The sequence below is a fragment of the Ambystoma mexicanum genome, chromosome 2q (assembly GCF_040938575.1).
Source record: "Ambystoma mexicanum isolate Mex_15411 chromosome 2q, UKY_AmexF1_1, whole genome shotgun sequence".
Taxonomy (NCBI): domain Eukaryota; kingdom Metazoa; phylum Chordata; class Amphibia; order Caudata; family Ambystomatidae; genus Ambystoma; species Ambystoma mexicanum.
This window is the reverse complement of record NC_090924.1, coordinates 1,415,524,367-1,415,549,213: the sequence shown is the minus strand read 5'-3', so window position 1 is coordinate 1,415,549,213 and position 24,847 is coordinate 1,415,524,367. Positions and strand designations below refer to the sequence as shown.

The 24,847-nt window shown below is 45.5% G+C and overlaps 1 protein-coding gene across 1 annotated transcript in view; it reads left to right on the top strand.

The window, feature by feature from the left end:
- PLEKHA8 (pleckstrin homology domain containing A8) overlaps positions 1 to 24,847 on the top strand; it is a 353,037-nt gene that overhangs the window by 279,632 nt on the left and 48,558 nt on the right. The window contains exon 8 of the mRNA XM_069648916.1: positions 13,351 to 13,537. Within this exon, the coding sequence (XP_069505017.1) occupies positions 13,351 to 13,537 (187 nt within the window). The remainder of the gene's footprint in view (positions 1 to 13,350; positions 13,538 to 24,847) is intronic.

Below are 24,847 nucleotides of genomic sequence, written 5' to 3'. Positions count from 1 at the left end.
GTGCCTGTTGCAGACATTTGCAGAGCAGATGCCTCGCGGTCTCACCATAGTGCCGCAAGGCACCTTTGCTTGGGTAGTGTTGACTGCTATGTAGGTCAAGCTTCTCTGTGCAGCATCTTTCGCTAATCGGCAGTTCTCCGTACCTTTCCCACCTTCGACTGGTCTGCCATTTTATAGGATATTCAGTACTTTAGGGGTGGTCTATGTACCATCTATTTCATCTGCCAGGCCTGCCAGGCCCTCCAGGCTGTCTATAGAGTCTTTTGCTGCCTATTTAATATTTTACATGATTAATAATGAGCTATGTGAGTTAGCTTGTATAGAGTGCTCAGTGTATCCTTATCACTAATTCTTCCAAGCTCTCCATCATGTGTCTCTTCATTACACTAAGCAAACACCCTGCCCTGCACTCTGCCCCCAGCCCCACTGTGTGTAAGATTTGGAGGGGTAATAATTGCAAGATTCAGCTGAATGCTATGTGAAATACATGCAGAAAGCAGCCTACATAGGCCACTCGCAAAGTAACTGTGGTGGCATAAGTGTCTTAAAGGGGTCCTGCTCATGTGTTTGGTGTTATGAAGATATCCATGATTGAAAAGTAGGATAGCCAGTAACCTTTCCATACCTGCATTCAGCATTGGCTAGGCACATTTTGCAGCGTCTTTGCCACTGCACAGGGCTCCCCGCCCGTCGTTTGCCCAGCGTGCAAGGTGTTGGAGATTTGGACTCCTAGCAATGAACTTAATTGGAAAGAACCCTTAGGGCACACTTTGCCATTGTGTACATAAAACCAAATGAATGAATACCCAAGTATAAGCAACAATTCAGCCGTGTAAGTTCCACATCACACAGCGGCGTAACACCATGCATTGGTCTGTTCGTTCTGGGTAACCTCATGGAGCATTCCGACTGCAATAAGTGAGAATTGCAAGCTTAACATGTCTGCTTTTCTGCCTGTGAGGACATGTGGCCAGGCAAATTGGAACAGAATTATGTGTATTTTTTTATTTGCATGGCAAGCTTGTTGATATGGTAACCTTTTTTCCCTCTCTGAAAAGACCATGTTCCTAAGAATGTGATCTTTGAGTTCTCTTGATGTGAGTTGCAACAGTGGGGTGTTTCTTGAGCAGAGTATGAACACCACTGGTTGAGAAAGCTAAATCCAACACTAAAGAATTATTCTCTATCCTCCGTGAACTAGAATCTCCAATCCAACCGATAGACAATGCCCCAAAGGACAAAGTATGGTGTACTAACATACAAAATGCTCTATCGAATAAAATTCTTCCCTACATAGCAAAATTGCTAAAAAAAAAAAAAAAAAGGCCTCACTACCACTCACTGACCAACAAACCAGTCAACCTTCGGCGACTAGGACAACCACACCTTTTAGATTCAAGACCATCTCCATAACAAACAGAAAAAATAAGACTCTCCCTCAAACCTTCTAATTGTAAAGGCGACACGTGCCCAGCACAGATTATAAAGGACGCAGCTAGCCCCATTTATCTCGAAGTTGATAAACTCCTCATTTAAAACGAACACAGTAAATCTTAGATAGAGCTGCTTACATACAAGTCCAGGACTATCTGGAGGCCAACCACCTACATGGCTCACGACAATCGGGCTTCCGCCTTCTCCACGGTAATGAAACAGCGCTCCTAGACCTTAAGACATAAATTGAAGAATTAAAGGATAATGGAAAAATAGCCTTGCTACTCCTTTTGGACTTGTCGGCAGCGTTTGACTTGGTGGACCATGTAGTGTTATGCAATCACCTTCTATCTGCCGCCAACTTCACTAATGATGCTATCGCTTGGGTCCAATCCTTCTTAGCTAACAGAACCCTGAGAGTCTTCTCTATCTCAGCCTCTGCCGACCCTATCGATATCACCTGCGGGGTCCCACAAGGCTCCTGCGTATCCCCCACCATGTATAATATCTTCACCAAGCCTCTGTTTGACAAGTTGGATAGACTGGGTGTCACCTACACTAAGTATGCGGATGACACACAGATCCTCATACCCCTTTCGGGCAACTTTGAGGCGGACTCAGCCTTGGTGAACAAAATATACACCCTCATTCAGGCATGGATGGCATCCCATGGCCTCTGCCTGAATGATGAAAAAACGGAGCTACTAATCCTAGGCTCTGAAGCCAATGTTCAAAAACTTAGCCCAAACTACACATCCTTTAACATTGATAGCAACCCGATCAAGGTGATGTCTGTAGTTAAAACCTTAGGATTCTACCTGGACTCCTCCCTCACTCTTAAAAAGCAAGTCAACTCCCTTGCCTCATCCACAACGTACACTTGCAAACTTATCAGAGCCTCCAGACCATACCTCTTGAGAGCGACTTGTACCACACTAGCCAATGCTCTTATTATGTCAAGATTAGATTACTGTAATGCCTTGTACTCAGGAGCTAACAAATAGATCACAGACATAATTCAAAGACTGCAGAACAATGCCCTGAGGGCAGCACTGAACATCCCCTACAGAGAGCATATAACCCAATTCAGGAAAGAGGTAAACTGGCTGAAAATAACGGACATAATTCTCTTCAAAACAGCATCCCTCACCTCCAAATGCTTGAATAACCTAGCACCCCCATACCTAATGGATAAAATCACTAGGAGAACAGCTGCCCGCCCTACGAGATCTGCCAACGCATATATGCTGGAGATCCCTAGGTTCAAACGCTCGACAGCAGGAGGATCTAGCTTCCCTGTTAAAGCGGCACAATGCTGGAATAAGCTACCACTTGACCTCAGACACAAGATACTCCATTGGCTACACACTAACGATACCTAATGAATCTATATTCCTATCTTTCCAGCCCCACCCTTTTGATTCCACCTAACTACACCGTAGCCTGGCTAACTATAAACGCCTAGTCGTCTGCTCTGTCATGTTTGTATGCAATATGGACAAGGTAGACATGTAAGGTGGTTTACACATGTGTATATGTGGGTGTGCATATACTGATACTCATGATAAATGCTTCCTTGAATTTCAAAGACCATTGCTTTGTACTTAATGTATCTTGTACCTGCATCTTGCTCCGATTGCAATCACTGCTCTATGTATTGCTACCTTTGCACTGTAACTAAGTTTTAAGATTTCTTGTTTCTCTTGCGCCCATCTACCTAAGGGCTTGGTGTGCATTACCAAACAAATAAACAAACTGAGACGGAAATGGGCTAAGCTGTTTTATAAGTGTGTGTGTGTGTGGTTTCACAAGTGAGTTTAAAACATTACTATTTTATTAAACAGATAATCTAATTAACTCTGTTTAGGGAAATCTATTCTGAGTGAGTCACATCGTGCACGCCTCCTGGAAATTAGCTAGATCTAGTGCAGTCTCTCTGACTACCATTTTGGGTACACCGATCGCTGTTCCATTCGTCCCCCTACAATGGTCACCCTGTACCCCAATCACACCTTCAGTCTAGTGTAGACTTGAAGGCGCCTGCTCATTTTAAAGGGGCAATTGGACCACATCTGAACCACAGTGCACTTCCTTGGGTCATGGTTTGCAACCTGGCAGTATTCAGAAAGTGTCCTACAGAATCCACTATATAGTGCTTTGGAACTAGAAAAACGGAACAGTCTTGTCTAGTGAGCTTGGAGCCCTTTGGTTAGCACGCATGCAGTGGACGGGATGCAGAATAACTCGGACACCAAATAATCGAACCGACTCAGGAAGATGGCAAAGTTTGCTGTTTTAAGATCAATTGTCTAAAACGGAGAGTTACAATGGACATTCGCTCGAGTCTCATCATGCTATGTGGCAAATAAGATAAACCTATGACGGAGTGTGATGGGATTATGGGGTACATCTAAGTATACTTTTTATAAGTGCTGGGATTATGATTGTGTGTCTACTGCCAGGTGGACTACTTGTACCTGCCTCTACTGCAAGTCATCTTCAACACTTAAGTACATAGGATACTATTGGTTCTCAAACTATAAGGCCCTTCGTTATGTGGCCCTTTACAATTGGTTGACACGCTCGTGACATATCTGGAACATTCATTCACTTAGCAGCACGTAAGCTCATAGCCAGGTGCCAGGAGGTGGACATGACTTTACTTCCCCACCCAATTAGCCCAACGTCTCATCACCCATGTCTTCTGCCATGAAGATCATCTTTGAACTTGGCCTTGCAATGTATTCTTGTCTCTGAGAATATAATGGAGTGTGGGCACACACTATCATTGTTCTGGGGCTCCAAGCCCAACTCAATTTCCATCCTTGGCTCATGTGACCAGAGAACACGATTCAGACACGTTTGCAGCATTTAAATGTGTTAATTGTATAGAACTTGGTGTTCTTTCTTTGCACCTTAACAATGGATGATACAGCTTCTCACGTTTTTCTGCCTTGGAGAATAGATAACCGGCCTTGGCTTGCTTCAACTTTGGTACCAGGCCACACAGCCACGCCATTCATGTCTGTGATCTGAGCTAATTCTTTGCTGCGACACAGCTCGCGGCCCTTCTCCATCAGTCCAGGTTTACTAATTCATGACACCAATGTCCAGCTTCTATAGAATGGCAGCTCCGCCTGCAGTATATTCGCTACATAAAGCCAGCTTCTATGGTCCCTTAGTCTACTTCCATTACTGCATCTGTACAATTATCGAACTGCTTGCATTTTCTGCAGTACCTCACATACATGCAATCTTCTTCTTTTCGCATATGAAAATTTGCTTAATTCTCAACTCATCATCAATTTCTATATGGTCCTTGCATTATCTTCAGTCAGTCTTCTCAGTGTGTCACGCTTGTCTCTTGGGACGTCACCAGCTCCTCTATCGCTCTTTCTCATATTCCTTCAGGGAGTTCCTCCCTCAGATTGTCGTTTTTTCGGGAATACATCTGGTATGGTTTTCTTAATGGGTACCTTCTTTTGAATGTTCTCTGTGTTATGGTCACCACTGCTGGTGTCAAGCATGGCACAATCTTAGGCTCCCAACATACCGGAAGTAGGGGGGCGGGACTTCCTGTAGATGCATTCAGCTGCTCCTCTATACAGCCAGGACATAATTCCCCTCGAACTGGTCCAGAGCCCTAAAAGACGACTCCTTGGGCGTCAGGATGACACACTGCCCTCACCTGATAACATCAGGCTCTAGCTCCGTAGGTTGTTGAGCCATTTCACACCATGAACTCTGCATGAAATTGGGTACAAAGGAGTTTCCCTTGAGGATCATGCTTTTAGAACACAACCATTGCTCTACATTTGATGTTTCTGTACTGTTTGTTGTCAGATTTTGCTCACAAATGCATCTTACACTTGTGACCTATGCATTCAATTTGTTATGCTTTATGCTCTTTTCATGATTGTATGAGCGTTGCTTGTGTTTTTTTGTATGAAATTTGCCTTTCTTGAAAAGAAAAAACACTAAATCTCTAATCAATAACGGCTACCAAGTCAAACAGTAGCCGGATATAAATGTATCTTTTTGTTGGTTCTCGTTACGCTAATATAGCTCGCCATGGTTAATTAATGTATACACCCAGGGCACCTATAGGGATCCACGTTATTCTTCCTTAGAGGCTAATCTGAGCAATGCCTCTTCCTTGTCTTCATTAAAACGCACCAGAATCAGAAGTGTGCCTCAAAGTTTATGGGAAGGACAGACCCCTCGTGTTAACTAGTTTTTTTATGCCCTTTTGGGCCTTCCCGATAGGGTTACCCTTGGGTTTACTACCTCTACACAAGAAAAGCAGTTGTAATATCTACAAGTGTGCACAGAGACCTGCCACTTGTTTATCAGAGCCAACAAGGCGTCTGTCCTTCCTACAATTCTGGAAAAACCAGCATTGGACGCAATAGTTGTGGCATTTATTGCTTCACTTTGCATTCTGCAGTTATAGGCACCAGGGTGCGAAGAGGAGAGTGCAAAGTTTCAAGGGGGATGTGAGAAGAATCAGGTGTGCAAGAGAATAAGAAGGGGAATGGGTCAAGGAAGGAAGCCACATGGAGGGTGCCATAGACGATAACGAAGGGAGATGAAGCTAAAAAGTGAGGTATGGTAAGAGAAAATGTGAGTGGAGAAAGACAGGATGAGCGATAAAGTAAGTGCTTCGAGAAAGTGTAAAATGGCATTATCTTCAAGGATGCCACGGTGACATGGAGAGTAAAGGTGCAAAGGCTAAGGGTGTAGATAGTGACAGCGCACAGAGAGAGAGAGATTGACATCCCTGAGGGACAGCCCAGGGAAACTGACAACTCACACAGAGCGAGCATGCGCATGACACTGTAGAGTGACAGTTCTGAGTGAGTGAGGGAATGACGCGCAAAGAGAAAGAGTGACTGCACCAATAGAGATTAACAGCACACCGAGAGAAAGACGGCGCATGAGAGATATATATATATCCTGTTCTGTTCCAAGAGAAGGGGCTACTACTTGCCTTGCATGTTACGAATAAGAAAGACCACTGTGAAGAATGCAAACATTTTAAGTATCAGTAAAAGTTGATATCCATCACAAATTTGCTCATACCATCCTTACATTACTCTTTAAAACATTTCATCAGTAAAACAATATTGCTCATGTATTGTCCATTTATTTCTCAGTGTAATCGTTAAAAGGGGCTTGTCAGATCAGACATTCACCATGCTCTGAGAGTAAAAAGGCCTGTTTGTCTTATCCACCCCCTGAGCAGAGGCCACAGCTATGGCAAATCATATTCGCAACATGGTTTACGTCTGCCTGGGCCTCTACTTTCCTCACCTGGAAGGTTTGAAAGGCATGGTTGAGAAAAGGAACTCCAAGGGAAATTGTTTTTCAACACCAATGAAAATGAGAAGCAATGTCTGAAAATTCTGGTCAGAGAAAATAAGGACATTTCATTTTGGCAACGCACACAAATACAGATGAGATGCAATGCTTTTTAATTCTAATTTAAAATGAATGGGAAATTCCATTTTGCACACTCCACACTGACCTGAAAGGCATTGTTTTATGGATTACTTCTTTTGAGATACAGGACCACTTGCTCCACCTTCTGTACAGGAGTCGAGTGTTTTAGAAAACAGTCAACCTAGTCTTTATGTGCTATACTGTCTCTAACACACTGGGCATGAGCTTTGTTAGTTTCGAATTCTAACAACTCTTCCTGTGATATTCTATATGGGAATTAATTGATTTACTTTCATCAAATGTGCTAAGGGTCTACAGTGTCTCCTCCTTCCCACACAATCTAAGGGAAGGGATTAAGGCAGGCAGCTCTCAACACAATTCCATTTCAGCAAAGATGGTGGTTTTCTATGGAGAAATAATTTCAAAGAGATGTAATACATTGTGCGGGCCTACCCAGTTTCACCCCTTCCTCCCCCTTAACCACTAATGGAAAGGGATAAGGCAGATTGCTCCCCACGTAATTGATGGCTTTGTGATATTTACTTGCATGAGAGCTCGCTGCTCTTTACTCAGGAAGCCAGACAGATGTTTAAGACCCTCTTTTGGTAGGCAGCTCACAGCAAGGTCCCTCCTGATAGGCCTCTCTCAGATAGGGCTCCCAAATTTCCAAGCAAGGCTTACCCTGATGGCCTTGAGTTAAAAACTGTCCTTTCCTCTCTGCTAGTTGTTTCTCGCAAGAGTCCAGCAGCAGGCTATCTCCCGGAATAAAGTCAAAAAGCCTTGTTCTGATGGAAACCTGTCCTCTTATAGCACGGATGACACTTCAACCTTGTCATTCCCACGGTCAGGATTGGCTTGCTCGCTCCCTTTACCTCCCACCACCACACCCCCTGCCTGCTGATAGGACCAGGAATTGAGAGGAATGTATGATGTAGGCTGAGGGAGGAGAAAAGATGCATAATTTCAAACTGACAGTCACATTTTGTGTTCTGAAAAATCTCTAAATGTGACTCCATTGGTCTTTCAGATAATCTCATGAATATAGGTATTTTTTGTAATTCTATATTTTATGGCGAGTCGGACAATACTAATTTTATTCCGGCACGACCTTCCTGGGCAGAGCTACCGTTTTTGTGGTTTGCTGCTGCACTGAAATAGCTCAAAGTTGGACCATTTCCAATTCAAACCTGACTTTCATGATCTATCCCTTTGCCAACTTTCCCATTTCTCAGGTGTATGGAAATGGCAGAATCATAATTATTCCCATAGCTGAGTTTGTGTACATCACACAAATTCTGTTTTTACAGGGTCCTGACTGGCTTTTCATCCCCTTTAATTTGACCCTGGGATGGGCTCGATAGGACACACGATGCTCCATTTATTTAGGAAAAACTGTAGTCCATGTTTAATCAATGGCAGGGCATGACATGGTCCCTAGTTTCACATTCAGATCAGCCGCAAGCAGTTTCCATTCCCCTTTAAAGCCTTTGACCATCCATCTGGTGTCTCCATGTTTATCTTAACCTTTTCCCTCTTTGGCTTCAAAGCACGGTTTATTGGACGGTCTGACCCTAAGGTCACTTCTGAAGGACACGTTATCAACAACTCCCATCATTTCAATATACTTCATGTATCTTTAGTTTCACAGCCAGACCTGTTTCCTTAGTGGCCCAGCCAAGGTCTTGAGTTCAGATTTTCCAAGGGTCTTTGTTCAAAGCTAATACACTTTTTATGTGAAACCTGACCTTAAATGTAATTTCTGTTGGTCATGTTATCAGCAATTCACTACAATTCCGATCTCTTTCTCTGTATATTTAAGCATTTATTTGAAACCAGCCCTGCATCCCTGGTATGCATCAAACCAAAGGGCTGCGAGGTCAGGGTCCAGATACACTATCCAGTTAACAGTTCAATGGGGGATTTCAGCTTAGAGAGAACAGCAAGTTGCCGTTTACCATTCTGAAAGCCTAGCATATTACATTTCCCCACCGTGTATCTGTAACTTTGAATGCTGCGGCAGGGCCTGTTCATAAATACAATCCTTCTGTACATACTGTATAAACAGAAATAGGTTCTCTATCCACACAGATAGGCCATAGTTAAATAAGGAAGCAGTATTAAAATCTACACCAAGCAAAATAGCCCTCTTACAAATGTATTTTTAATGCGCTGAAATTAAGTCTTATTACTGGATAAAAGCAGTCTGCCATTCGACTTTATTTCTGAATTGCAAAGGCATTATTCGTCCTTTTTAGCTTCCAAATGCACAACTATTTCTTTTCATCCCATGTACACTGCTGCAGTTTTTAACTCTGTCCATGTGTAATGTCTTTCTTTAATGTAACAGTTGAAACGACATGAGTATCCCTTCGGTATTGTCCATGCATAGGCCATTATTTACCATGGGAAACCGATGTCCCCTTTAATACTCCAAGTAGGCCTTTGCACTCAAGTGTCAGTTCATTTGTGAAAAGTGTCTTTCTCCACTTCAGCACTTGTTTATTTTTGTAGATTTTAACAAGGCCTTTTTTTCCATGCCACTAGGCCTTAAGTCAGAAAAAAGTATTTTGGACTGGCCTGCATTTTCCAATGGATAGCACCAGCCGGCTTCACTCTTACATCCTGCTCTGGCATGGCCCCTTTATTTCCGACATTCAGGGGCTATATTTTACCCCCACAACAGCTAGTGGCACTCAGCGGTAAGGGGAGAGAGCATGTAGCCTCACAGCCAGGGCTGTGCCTGAAGGGAGTGAAGTGTAACAAAGGAAAATTGCTCACATTACCCCGCTACCAAGTGACTGGAAAACCAGTTCAAATTAGCTTCCAGTTGTCACGGCTCACCAAAACAGGACCAAGTATTCAGAGTGGTTACCGCTGTGTAGTATAACCTGGACCAAAACTCGCCCAAGTCTCCTCACAGAGGGTGATCTTTCCCTTGATGCACCTCTGTTGTTTAAGCTCACAAGATCTGGGGGGTAAATCAACTGAGAGCGGGCAAACACCGCCAATGTGCCAGGCTGCATGGAAAAAGGAAAAGTTTAGAACAAGGTTAAGGAATTTAATAAGACCAGAATAGCAGCTGGAGGAATAACCTACTAGTCAGGCACACGACTTCGCCTATTCTTGATTGATCTGAAGGAGGCTCTCCAATCCTGTTTCTTCCCACTAGAGAACACAGACGTAACTATGTGATACCTAACATCCAACACCAGGAACAGGAAGTAGGTCAACCCAGGGGTCTTGCAAGGAATATTGCCGTCTGGGTAGTAAGTAAAATATGTTGAAGGAAATGGAATTCCAAAAGGTAAACAAAAACATAAGGAATGGGGAATATTAGTAAGGGGCTAGCACCCGAACGGCACAAGGGACACACTAGTTTAGGGATGATGCACTAGATGATCTCTGCAGAGCGTCCGGGTCTTGTGCACAATGAGGGTTCTTGCGTAGGAAGTCCAAAGTAATGATAAGAGGACAATATTTGTAGAATGGTGGAGGCAATCCAAGATCCGGCAAGTTGGAATAGTCCGTGTCAACAAACAATGCAGAATCCACATGCAGTTGCAGATCAAGTGACAAGCAATACATTTTGGTAACGTGTGGACAAGGAGATTTACGGATGGCAGTAGACAGTCTGAGGAACAGGCAATACATGTCGGTAACATGCAGGTAGGGAACAAGGAGATTCCGGAAAGCAGTAGACACTCCGGGGGACAGGCAGAGAGTTCGGTAACATGCGGTCAACGAAACAGAGCAGAATCACAAGGCAAAAGGCAGTCCAGATACACAGAACAGGATCAGAGTTTCGGGGATACAGATGAAATGCCAGAAAAGTACTAACTTCAATCAGAAGCACCTTGCAGGATAACTGGAGGTGTTTTATGCAAGTACAGTGAGCGGCGCTTGCCGTACGGAACAGCCAGGGTGATAACATGATCTTTCCGATGCATACGTCTTGCTGTAGTGGAACGCAGCGTTGTCAAATGGCGTCTGTGCACAGCATATTGCCATAGCAAACTCCAACGATGATAGAAAGGAGAGGCTGTGGAACAGTACAGATGGGGGCGGGGGACGTTTCTTCCAAAGATTAAACAAAGAAAGGGTCGTGACCCGTTGGGACCGTTACACCAGTTTCGATTGGGACCCAGCTCTGTCCGTACCATGCCTCTATACACGGGCTCCATCCGCACTGACCCATAACTCAGACGACATCCTGGATAGAACAGGCAGCAAACCGCACAAGCTTGAAGGACGGCAGGTACCTGAACCCAGCCACCCCACCCCCTGCCCGCACAAGATATCAAGATTCCTCGTTCCCCCCCAATCTCTCCTTGGGTTACCTTGGCGGCAATATCCATCATAGGGGTGAGGGCGCTCTGCTTCCCTTAATCCCTCGGAGAGCCGGCTACACGGCATGGAGGCACCATCTCTGCTGTACTCCAGTCACTGCGATGCGCATGCGCAAGGCCAGTAGCAGAAACAGACTTACAGGACATGTCATACGGACCATACAACCTGTACCCTGTCTTCTGGAAATGCAGGCTTACATGAATAAGGAAACTGGGCAATAAATTAGCCATGCTGGACACATACAAGATGAACAAAGAAGGAATCAGAGTCATGGTATCGTTCCCATTCAAAGATGGGCACTAGTTTTGGTCCATTTCCAGAGAGCTACCTTGAGACAGTCATCCAAAATGGCTGGCTCCATGGAACAACTCGCACAAAATTAAAGAGTTTCGAGCTGGGCAGGAATGGTTGGGATTAGCCGTAGGGATTACATTGGCTAGGGGCAAGGTATGTGAGGGATTACAGCTGTGTATCCCTCCTCATCTCCAAACCATTACAGAACCTCATTCAAAGGCCATATTTGAAGCTCTTATGTTAATGAAAATAGTTTTGGCTTTCAAGGTTGTGCTTTCAGTGCTACCTAATAGCCAAAACTAGAAATTGATCTTCTAAGGTACCACCCAACGGTTCCATGCTGATCTCATTCTTTCAAAGGGCTTCAGCGTCCCACTCATAAATGCAAATCTGTTAACCCATATGTTTGACCTCTACGCAGACAAACTGGTCCACTAACTCTCAATGCACATGCTAAATTCTCATGTGATGAAGTACCATTTTAAAGTGGCAGACGGACCATCTGGAAGTCTGTACTTGCCTGTGCTTGGGTGATCCAGGTCCGCAGCTAGTTGTGCAAGCCCTCTGAGAGAAAATGATTGAGTCTTGCCTTTTCGATTTAGCACTGGAGCAAGTTAAAAAGTTGGCAAAAAGATCAGGAGTCCGAACAGTGCTATCCTGCTCCATCAGCAACTGTGGAAGATCTGAGGAACAAAGTAGACTGAGGGCCGCTGGATGCATGACACAGAGCCAGGGAGCTCTCAGGTGGAAGAAGAACATGCAGTCTGCTGAACGGGCACCACTGGGGCAAAGTAAAGCAATTGAGTAAGCCCTGACATGCGGAGCTAGTCGTGTGTGTAGAGCAAGTGGAACAAAGCCGGTGAGCTTGTGGACTGAAGTGAGTGGGAAGCCCGTGGATGAATATCCGGAAATGGTGTGAGTCCAACTTGGTGCTCCACTTGCAATAAGGCACAGTCCTAGAAATTCAGCTGAACTCTGGGGACCTGGTTCAGGAGTACGATGAGCACAGTGGAAGAGTAAGTCTACATTCTGGGACTCTTAGAGCGCGTTTCTAGAGCGACCGCATGCAGGGAATTCTGTGGGTGAGTTCCGGGGACGGGCAGATAAAGCCACAGTAATAAGAAACCTTGTATCTTGCCATGAAATGAGGAAACCATAGAATCCAGAAACAAGTGTATCTGGGGACTAGTGGATCACATGCTGTTCACAAGGGCCGGCTTTCCTCTAGCACCTAGAAGGGAAATTTCAAGGTTTTTGTTTTAAGCTGCCTTCTCAAGCATCATGATGGAGGCCATTCCAATGGTGGTGACGCACGCAGTATGAATACTGTATTACATAAGATATCAAAATAGGCTGTTGCAAGGACAAGTTTGCTTCATGTTCGACCTTCCCAAACAAAGGCCAATCTTGACAGGCTTAACCAAGTTTGATAAAAATGATGCCTTCACCTTTGTAATGATCTATTTGAGTCTGCCACACACTGCCTCTCCTTAACCCATGCCCCTAGCTCTGGCATTACAACCTACACAGGGCGATTGGGAGAGATCCAGTGGATCAACTTAAAAGGGTGAAGCAGAGATGGATATGGACGTGGTCGCTCTAAATGAACAGAGAGCACATTGTGTATTGCTGCATCTGGAGAGGTGTATGCTCATTGTTCCGAAGAGGGCAGAGTGTAAGCTTCTCCACTCGCCGAACTCCTTTAACTTTCTTCTGATAGGTCCCTGGCACTACTGTGACCTCTGCATCACTGACGTGTGGGTGGGCTCTATCAATGTGATCTGACTATCCCAGAACTTGCTCAGGCCAGGTTTCATTTCTGACCTGTTTTAGGTGATGATGTTCCGGATGCGGTCTGCAGATCCTGTGCAGTGGAGGGCGATGGCGTCTCCAGTTCTTCACAGACAGAAGCGGAGTCGGCCAGAGAACCCCAGAAGGAGCCCGAACTAGAGGAGGAAAAGCGCGATCTTGGGGATCGAATTGAAGATGTGCAGACGTTCTTCAGCATCATGAACTACAGGTATGGTTCCGTCGCTACGCTGTGGTGGGTATCTTGAGGTTGACTCTGTGTGAGCTGGACAGGATCAGTTATGAGGGCGCTTTCCATCATTGGGATAATAGCTACAGCAGTGTGGTTTGGTGGGTTAGAATCTGCTCAGGAGCCTGTAGAGTAGAGTTCTAGACGGGAGGCCCCCTTTGAAACCGTGCAAGCTTAAACCAATCCCCTTTTTGTACCACATCTACCTGTAGCCTACCATTGAATAAATGATGGGTGGCAATCGTAGCCGATTCTGGGTATTGGACCCTGCTTCTGGATTATGATCTCATTTTCCCACACAAATGTACCCAACCTTAATGCATCAACTGGGAGGCGCAAAGGGTCATCATGTTAGCACCCAGAAAGACCAACCTAGATTCCTGCTTGTGACAAAGCATTTGATTGTGTCTCTGGCCTGTGCGTTCTGGGCAGGCCCGGGGGTGCTTATGCGTTTGGTACATGAGTGGATTGGCCTGACTACCGCAAATATTGCCACCGCAGATACCTGCCATAATCCACCATGAGTATAATTAGCCGATTTGTATATTCCTTTTAGCATTGCCTTTTAATGCAGCAAGTTTTGGATTTATAGCTTGGTTTCGTAGAGAGCAACCTCTCCAGTCTGTCAATGGCTCGTGTGTCTTCTACTGCCAAGCAGTGAATGGTGAGGTATTGAATGTTGAAGCATTTTCTGTCATGTTCTGTGTTAGGCAGTGGAAGGGGTCCTTGCCAAGTAGGTTTCCTTTTATTAATGCATGGATATGACCAAAGCCTCTCTGTGTCTATCCGCAGCTCTGTTTGGTGTTCATTGCTTGCATTGTACATGGCAATTTGTTGAATTTTATAAATGATTCAGCAAATTGGCGTGCACAATGTGGCTGGATTAAATCCATATTCCAACATCCACCCCCATCTAGTGCCTGGGACACACTCCCATTGAACAGTGGCCACAAGACCTTTGCCGCTCCGAGGGCGCCTCCTACCAGTGCAGCGTCATCCATGTTTGCGACTACTCTTGCTTTTACCTAATGCACGCTCTGTGCCTTTACCAAATGTCCAACAACTCATTGTGCTCATTTGTATTGGAAAAGCTGCCCTCAGCGGTCCTTCTTCAGGGCTTCTATCTTCAGGATTTCAGACTGTTCATATTTTGTTGGTGGCAGGTTGACTTATTTAGTTAGTTTTGGCTGATGGATGGCGTTAAAAAGCCACCCATGAGTCAAAACTATAGAGTCTAGCTCGGAGGGAGATGGAATATGAGGGACATAATGGCTGTAGGTGTTTGGTTATTTACCCACCCATTGATTGCCCAAGGCAACACTAATCCTTTTGGTCATTCCCACCTACTGCCTGTCCTTTTCTGCCCAAAACACATCCTCCTGGGATCTCTTTGAGCTTGCTTTATCAAACAGAAACTTTGAGATCGAAGTGCCTGCCACTGTTATTTCAAATTAGTCTTCCGAGAATGAATGGCTTAGTTGGAACTGTAAGTGTGCTACAGGGTCAATACAAATGTCTTGAGCAAGTGGGTTGTATGTGATATAATCGCTGAAAATAACAGAGGGTGACTCGATATTGTTTTTTCAAAGACTAAACACCCTCCCCAACATATTTTAGGGCTGGTGCAATTATATAAATAAACTCCAGTTCTAAAATATTTGGGGAAAAGTGTTGAATCGTGCCTTTTTAAATAAAAATAAAAAATCACTCGATGTTATTTCCAGCGATATCACTGGATACCAAGCAAGTGTGCCTTTCAGCTGCTTTAATTTATTAACCGTATGCATGTCCTTCACTGAAGAGCTATTAAAAACCAGCATTGGCACAGCCAACAGTTTTGGCTTGTTTAGAGGTATTGAATAGAGATTGGCCAGACACTGCTATCGTATGCCCAGCAACTCGCACCATTACCATTAATGGCCAGTTGTTACCATTATGCCTCTCTCATACCAACAGAAAAGCCCACACTGTTGGCATTACCAATGCTGGTTCAGGAATGTGCTGGATGTTTATGTCCACCTAGCGGAGCCTATGGGATGGTTGCTTCACTGGTATTGGCCCCCACTCCACCCCCTGTACCCTTCCGCTTGCCCATGCAGGGCAGTGCTTCCACAGATGTATTTCCAGTAGATTTGGGACACTTTGAGCTCTTTGCCCACATAGCTGTCATTGGTGATTGTTATATCTGGGCTGACTGACCCACCCTCATGCTGTAACCGCTCTTCCTGACAGCCTTGGAAGTTCACCAGCATCCCGCGTAGAGAGTTCTACTCTGGACCCAAGTGAGTGTCGATCACCGCCGTTTCCCTTTCGGGGTTTGATCACTCATCCCTCCGCTCTCTCCTTTCTACTCCATTTCCCCCACAGCTCACCCCTGGAAATGATTCCCTCGAGGGTTTGGGCTTTGGCTCTCTGCTTACTGCTCCATTCACTGGCCCTGATCTTGCTTGGCCAGCTTTCGATCCAGTCGGACCAGTGACTGTATCCGCCAAGCCTCGCCACTGAACCTGGCTCAACCATGAAATACTGAAGATGAAAAGCAAGATGGCGATCCCAGGCTAAATTCTCCCGGGTCTTCGGTGCTCATCCAAACTGATATGTACATATACGTTCTAAGGGCAACCGTGGTTGCTAGAAACATTTTTTTATTTGTGGGGGCTCCCTTTTGCGGACTCTGCGAGTCCCCTAAACCTTCTGGTGGCTTTTTTGCTCTGTCAGAGAGACTTTTACTGATTCCCCTTTCAGTTGGACCTTTTTTGGTGTGCTGCCCACCAAAGCAGGGGTACTTCTTGGGTACCCCATTATGTTCCCTGGGTGAGTTCTCATGCTGTGGCCTTTTTACTGCATTACTAGTCAAATGGCCGTGTATGGTGGCCATTGGAAGGCAAATATATCTAAAGGTCCTAGCGCTCATAATATTCTTGGCTTTCTTTGTGGGGCCACGAGGAACAGCCAGCATTGCTTCTATGCTTACCAGGGCTCGTGGCAATGCCCCAGAAATCCTTTTCTGTGACTGAATTTCAGTTTAGCCGGGATGGTTGTCTCCTAGACATGCCAATCCACATCTCTGTGGCTGTGCCTAAGGGCCTGGAGTTTGGCTGCCAAACCTTTGAAATGTGCATGGTTTTTGGGAAAGGTGTGCGTCTCTGTTTCCTAGGGCGACCTCGTTCCGTTCTGTTCGCCAAACCTTAACTGGAAGACAGCTGGTGAGTTGGGCTGCTTCCGAGGATCCCGTCTGGCTGCTTCTCTGCATCTCCTCCAATTCCCTCCAGTGTTGCATGCTAGAACCTAACCGCCTGATGTATGGATGACCACCTAGAACGCTTCCTGTCCTCGTATAATTTTATAGACCTGCGGTGGGAGCTGCTCTGGTCCCTTGCCGGACCCTGAGTGGCGTGTTGCTCTTCTGCCGCATCTAGCATTCACTGTGGCATCTCGTGGATCCCCTCCAGTGGCTGCTTCCCATTGTGGGACTGCTCCACCCGTTGTCACCATGTGAGCCTCGTCTGTCTCCTTTGTGCACCATCACTGCTGCACCTATGCCTTTCTCACCGTGGGACATCTGATCTGAAATGGATTCTTCTTCATCGGAATCCTGTCCCCCTCAGCCCCCATCTTCACCTGGGACTTTGCTTATGTTGACCAGAGACGCCAACAGTGGGCTAGCCAGCCCCAAACCCAGCACCTAAACCCACTGATCCAACCAAGCTTACTGTTTCGTTACCACCACAGCCATTTCTATGGGACATTGTCTCTGCGTCCACTGACCCTGATTCTGTTGATGGGCCTGTCCTACAGAATCTCCTGGCTCTTGTGCACCCCTGACTGTGCGACCACCTTTGGGCTTCAGTCCCTTCCTGCAGCCATCATTCTCCGAACCCATGTCTGGATCTACACTGGCGGGGGTCCCTTTATCTCTTCAGCTGGATGGTTGTCTTTGGCGCCACGCCTGTGGACAGAAAGTAGCATATATTTAAATGTTCACTATAACCACAGAAGGCCTGTTGGTTCTGTACTACAGACAAATGTTCATTCAATTCCAAATGCCCTGAAATGACATTAAAGTTCACTGGCCCATAAACTGTGATTGTACATTTGCTCTCCTTGGCGTCCTGGATTTTCTCACGCAATCCTGGTACTTTGAAAGGATTCCTATGATTTGGGGTCCTGGGCATTTTAGTGTGCTAACGCGCAACAATTCACTCGCAATGCACCTTCCAAGTGAATATGCCTGTCCTTTCCTGTTGGTTTTATGGTTGATGGGTCCTTCATAGATTCCTTTTTGCATTGACAGCATGTATAATACCTTTCTGTGATTTTTCTCTGACTTGCTGATTGCTAATCGCTACCACTCACTCTTAATCTTACAGAGTGGATCATATTTTACTTAACTCTACTTGTCTCTCCACTGACTTTAGGAGTTAGTTGGGTCTTGTACTTAATTGACCTGTCTTTACTTAATACGTTACTTATGGTAAAGAGTATGTATCGGACATAGTGGCCTTAACCTATTTTTCTAAATTTTAGATATAGAGGTATTTAGTTCAGAGAATTTGGGTCACAATTCATTGTCCACCGTTTCCATGGACACGGATTCTCCCTCTTCTCTTAAATTCCTGGCAACTTCGTCTCCATTTCCTTTAACCAGTTTGTTTCTATAACTGAATTGCCCAAAGGGGGGCATTCCTTTGGATGCCTGCCCAGTGAGACTTTTCAAACTTTGTTCATATCTTCAGGATGTTCTCAATAGTTTTCACCCTGGGTTGTGCCCCTTCTGCTTTCAAGTCTGCTAAAGTGGATCTTCTTCTGAAACACTTTTGTTAAATCCTATCCCGACTTTATCGTTTCTGGTTTTACCCAATCTCTTTTCCCACCAGTCAAAGTTCTTGCATTGTTGGTCACTCAGCAACTTTGCAGATTATGGGTGTCTACAAAAAACAGAAAATGGCCATCGGTTTTCCCCTAGAGCGGGGAACCGAGTCCATCTTAGTTGCAGCTTTGGTGAGCATGAAGAGAGCGTATGGCCTGGTTGTTGTGGCCTTGGACCTGTTAGACTTGGGGGCTGTCTTTGCTTCGACCCAGTCAACATCCTCGTTGTCAGTCGCTTGAAGCTAGCAGGCATTCTCTGTGGCTGTACGTTTTTTCTTTCTGATCTGTGCCGCTCACACCGACCCATACCTTATTCATAAGTCTCCCCCAGAGCCCCCATCTCTCGGTTGTGTTTTTATGGGCTCATCAGGTTCGCCCCTTTCTCCTTTTTAATCCTTACCTCTATCTGGGTCATCTTTTGGGATATTCTTTTCATACCTACCCCAAGGGCACAGCTCTTTATCGGTTTGCTGAGCCGAGTGTCCACTTTTTTCACTTTCAATCTGCTCTGCAAGCCATCTACAACTGGATGGGTTCTACAGCCTTGAAGATCAATTCTGAGATGGGGAGTGTGCTTCTGTGTCATAGTATGTACCTTCCCTGCCACCTCTTGAATGGGGAGCAAAGTTCCCCTTGGGTTCTGGTTTCAAGTTGGACCAAAAACTTTCTCTAGCCCACGGGCCAAACAAGTTTGTTCTGAATTTTGTTTTCAACTAAAGGTTCCATACCAGATGATGATCTCCATTCTTGTTGTGCTTGGATGTCGGTCGTCCTTGCTCTAGCCCAATTACTCATGGACTATGGAAATCAAATTCTTTTCGACTCTGGTTGCTCCCAATTCATCAAGGTACTCAAATGAGTAGATTTCCCTCTGACGCGCACCAAAAGCAGGAGGACTTTATCTTCTGTCTGCCCCTGGAGGGAATAATCTCATATTTTACTTCCTGCTCGGCTAACTTTTTTCCTTTTACTAATCTTCAGGTGATCTTAAAACATGACACTTCACTCAAGCTTTCAAATGTCGACTACTATCTAATTGCTGTCCCGTACTGCGTGTAGTTCTCCCAGTGCCGGCTATGTAAACTCCCTCAGGATCTTCCTGTCGCTACTCTATTCAGGGCTTAGTATTCTGATGTGAGGTTTGGGGACAGTGCTCTGCACTTTGATGGAATACGGTTAGTGCACTCGGGCCCATGGTCGCCTCTTCTCTCCTGCTTTTACTGTCTCACTCTCCACCTTGCTCCTCCCGCCAATGTTCTGTCCCTCTGATGTTTGACTCCTCCTAGACCGTGTATCCACGCTTTGATGTTACTTCTCCCACTTCACTACTCCCCTTCTAGACTACGACTCCCCTCCTCCAAACTCGTAATCTTCCTCTGACTGCTACCGTCTTCGCCTGCTACTACTCTCGTCCCGCCACTAATCTTCTCCTAGCAGCTAATCAAACACCCTTTACCCTTCACTATGCACTTCTATGCACACACACACACACACCCGATTCACTTCCACTCATAAATCAAAACCTCACCTGCTGCACGAATCTCCTCCACATCACCCTGCAGGTCTCGTGATCGGCCCTCACATCCATCTCTGACCTAATTTGAAAACCCCACACCGCTGTTTCATGCCCCCTGCTTAAATCTCCCTTTTCCGCTGGGGATTGGTCACTTCTTCCCGTGTGTGTGTGTGTACCACATAGGGTCTCCCTCTCTCTCGCTCTCTCTCCTCCCCTCTCCCCCCTAGGCGTGCAGCACTGGTATCTCCGGCGTTAATTAAAGGCTGTACTCTGGTTCTCCTCCGCTGCCCTCTCTCGTTCCCTGCCTCATTTATTCCCGGAGGTTAGTGATTTCTGCTCTTTGACTGGGACTGCATTCTTGACGCCAGATGCAGGATTCTGTAAAGTAATAGAAAGATACTGGTGAGTATTTGATAAAGGACGTAAGGTTGAAGTTAAGGTCTGCACACTAGCATACTGGCGTAGGGGGGCGGGGGGCGCTAGAGAGGGCATTGAGCCTTTTCTTCTAGTGCGATTGAATTTAGGATTGACTCCTGGCTTTTGCTGTAAATCTCCCACATTTAGCCAGAGGCCCTTCATCTCTCCTTGACAAAGCCCCGCTACTGGCCTTGTCGCACTTTCTATATCTGATTTGAAAGAAATGTTAACAAGGGTTCATTTGGGTGCCAAGTCGCAGCACAAGGTGTTTCTTATAATGTTTCACTTTAGTTTTGCACGTTGGGATGTGTATAAAATTGTTGTTGACTATATAAGTCTGATGGGGAGCTATGTTCATCAGAGATACTGTAAATGAAAATCCATGTTTTTTGAAAATGCATAGAGCAACAAATTGACAAAAGGAAAACATGCTTTACACTAAATAATTGATGCAAGAACAGAAAAAGAAAAAAAAAGCAATGTTGAAAAATGGTTTGATAGCACTTAGTCCTGAGACATGACTTGGCTTTAAATGCACTATATATAGATGGACATGTGTATGCAAGCAGAAATGTTCGGTATACTTGTTTAAGAATATTGTGTTGAACCCCTAGTAGCCAACATGAGGGGGTTCCCTTATGTACTGGGGGGAGCTCACAGGGTTGGCATGAGCATGATACGAATCTGCTGTGGCTTTTAATAATGGTATGTACTACCGAGCAGCGTAGCAACACGCAGGTATGGCTTATTCTTGGAGATGACCCTGCCACCAGAAGGGTAGCCTGCACCGTTATTATGGTTTGGAGTCCGAGGTGCACACTCGCATGCAATCTCTGCAGTGACTTTGATGTCCCATCACCTATCACCAGGGCTCCTGGGAACTCTGGAGCTACTCTGAGCCACTTAAGATCAGCAGCTGCAGATCGGGAAATGGATGCAGGAGAGCCCAGGTGTTCACTATGCTTTTGGCACAGAGCTTTCTGAAAAGGGCTCTAGAGGATCTGTTTAGCAGGCGCCGCTTTCCGAGATGGATTTGATCATCAATAGAAATCAAACCAAGCCAGGCTTCTACACCCTCACCAGGTGGCAATCCTTTACCAGTCAATTCATGAGCTTGCAGCAAAACATAAATAGCTGCTTTTCAAAGTGAACATGCATGTTTACTTGCCTAAAAACACAGCAGTCGACAATGAAGTACTTTTTAATCCCATAAAAATGCTTTTACTTGAATTTCAAAGAATGCGAACCATATTTGGCCATCCAAATCTTAGCAGCAGCTCTGCCTGCAGAGCAGTTGATGCTCCCTTCTCAATGCCTGGAACTCCATCCTGAAACTACTCGGCCCACCATGAAGCACCCACATCTAAGCGCTAACTTCACAGACAGGTTGATAGGCTGGGTCCAGAGAAGCAAAGAATATGGCCGCCTAATACAGTAACGAAACTGGAAGCGCTCAACTGCACAGTGAGGAAGTGGAGACCTGCAGTTGGTTGGGTGGAGAAAGCGAGGCGGCAAGCTCTCTTGCCAAGTACTCAAGTGCTCTGCTTCGTTGTTTGAGTTTAGCATGGGTGGGTGTGAACTAATGAACAATACTCTCTCCCTAAAATACGAATGCAGTGACTCCTTAAAGGTTTGATAAAGCCCTGAATTAACAGAAGTTCAGTGTCATGTATGATATGAAAGGTTATTAATAACGTGCTTAGTACCCAGATGGTTCTAAGCACGGCCCCGGGGATCGAACCTGTGGTGCTCTCTGTTGTCTTGCTTACAAGGCAAGCACGTTGCCCCTGAGCTATCCTCCCGAGACGAGAGTAAGTGAAAACACCACTGCTCTACCCAGGAAGCGTGTTGCTATGATTAGAAAAGCACATAGTGGTGGTGATGGCTAGTCCTGTCTGGATTATCTGCTTAGAAACCAACTGGAAGGCGCTCGTGTATAGACTATCGCGCAAAGGCAGACTTGTTAGCCAGACTTTCCAATGACTCTACTTTGCTATTCTTGCACATTGAGGGCACCCTCGATATGAATAGAAAGCTTGTCGTTTTCACAGAATGCCCCCAGGACTTCTAAAGAGGGCTTTGTAATGTAATAGCCTGCTTTCTGTTCCAACCAGGCTGATGCCTCCAGTTACTTCTTATTGTAAAGTTGAAATGCTCTACCCTGAGCAATTTTGAGGCTTGGCGTTTTTTATGCATTTATCAATTGGCCATTTGTGTATGGTTCTGGGTCCATGCCGATCAACAAGTGTGACCGCTTTATTTTGGGGTCAGTAGTGTTGATTGTATTCCAAGCCACCGGGAGGGCTGTAAACCTTTCTGAGCAGAACTCCAGATAAGATTATGATGCATCCGTATTCAGTTCCTTTTGGAAGTTAGAAGTAAAAGGATTATTCTGGCGTTCAGAAAGTATTTAATTGGAGACATGTGTGTTTTTAGGGAAACAAAAATACATTTTAATTTAAAGAGGCTTTTTTGTACTACTGAAGGCACACACCTAAACGCTCACACCAGAGAGAATACTACCCGCTAGGGAAGAAAGGCCCAAGTCGATCTAGTAAGGATAACAGGTTTTAATTTCACACACAGATGAGAGCAACACCAAAGAACTCACAAGCAGAAACTTTTAAAGATGCACCACGCCATAATGACGCAACAACATACAGTAAAAACCTGCGCGGGCGATTGGATGGACCCTGTACACGTTCCGTCTTTACCCATAAGGGGTGGTGATCTATTGGTCTCAGTCCGTCTTCCATCACGTGGGTGATGCAGGGCTCATCTTCTCAGGTTGAAGGTCAGAAAACAAATTAATTATATGCCTACCATACGAATATTTTATTACTCGTGCTGTGCACTTGGCAGGCCTTAAGACTGACACAAAGGAGGTTCGGGGGCACTCTAGCCTTCACACACACACATTTCACTCACTCCCAAGGTCTCCACCCTCGTTTTGAACTATAATGTAACCCTCGGAGCACCTCGCAGTACAAATCACACGATTGTCACTTCAACGATATGTCCTGTCCGTCCTCTTTGAACATTTCAGGGCTTTTTACTTTTGGGTTGGTGGTCAAAGGGCACCTGGTGCCATGGAATTCGTGGATCTTAGGGTTTAGTCAGTTATATGGGTTATAACTCGTGGTCACCCTGGAATAGGGCGGGTCATGCTTTGGCCAGTGTGCGAAAACATGTACACCAGGTGCCGGTCTCTGATCGTTGCCTTGTAGGGCGCATTCCTCTTGGGTAAAAAAACACATCTTTGCAACACTGTTAGAACAATGAATAGAAGTTGTGGCGGTTGGGGTGTAAGCTGTCCTCATGGGGCTCGAGATTTCTGTGGTCTGGCTAATTTGTGGCTAGTGCATGCAATGCTACATTTACCTGCAGGACTTCTCTTCTACCTATGATTACTATATCTACGCAAAATGGCAATGCCACTCGCGCCTTACACTGTATTATGTGGTTAGACTATATTTGGGTATATTAAAATGGGATCCTGTTAAACGGGAAGGTGTCCCTCTCACTGTCCCCCCTGGCTCTTCATAGTTCCCCGAATGCATCTCGTCTCACTTTAAAGCGCCTAGGGGGGTGGGACGGGGCTGTCCCCTTCCCAACACTACCTGCTCCTTTGTACCCACTAATTTCTGTAAATGGACAGATGTTCATTTTTCCATTTTATCAGGGGTTTCATCTCGGACAGAAGAATAGTAGAGATCCTCTCTCAAGTGCTGCTGGGGAGGGCTTTCCTCCTATGCCTGTGTATGGGCACAGGGTGGGCTCATATAGCAGAGGGCAATAGAAAACGGAGGGGAAAGGAAGGCACAGGTGAAAGAAAATGGATGGGTGTGCCTGTGAGAAAAATGTAAATAAAGAGTCTTGGTCACCGGAGTGTCCCCTTGAAAGGACACCCCAGGAGTACAGAAAACCGGATAAGTGGCGGCTAGAGTCCAACCTTTCAAAGTTGCCTTAATGGATGGCAATGGAAGACCAACTCTAGGGATGCAACAAAAAGATTTCAGCCGGGTATGGCCACGGCCAGGGATGGGAAGGGTCCAGATCTGAGGCTGACTAGGAATGGTTTGCCACTGGCACAACGGCCCCTATCCGTACTGCTGCCGCCTCTGACCTAAACGCATCCATATGGACGGCAACAGTGGGAAGACCCCTACCGATTTTGTTGCTACCCGTTTTTCTTTTTTTGTGCATTTGGGGGGTGCTTTAGAAACACAATATTTACTTGCCATGTCACCTGGCAATTCGTGTGCTATATGTTGGCTTCATCCAAATATTTGTTTTGCCTTTCACTACATCAACCAATTGGGGGTAGTTTTTTTAAATGATGGCCAATCGGAAGTTCGAATGATATCTGTTGGGCGTTGAGTAATGCAGGAGGGTATGTTTGTTATCTGGTGGGCTGTGCTGTCTCTAAGGTTGTGTCGCCTCTTTCAATCTCATCAGAATCGCAAGTAAAGAATGGAACTCCATAGGGA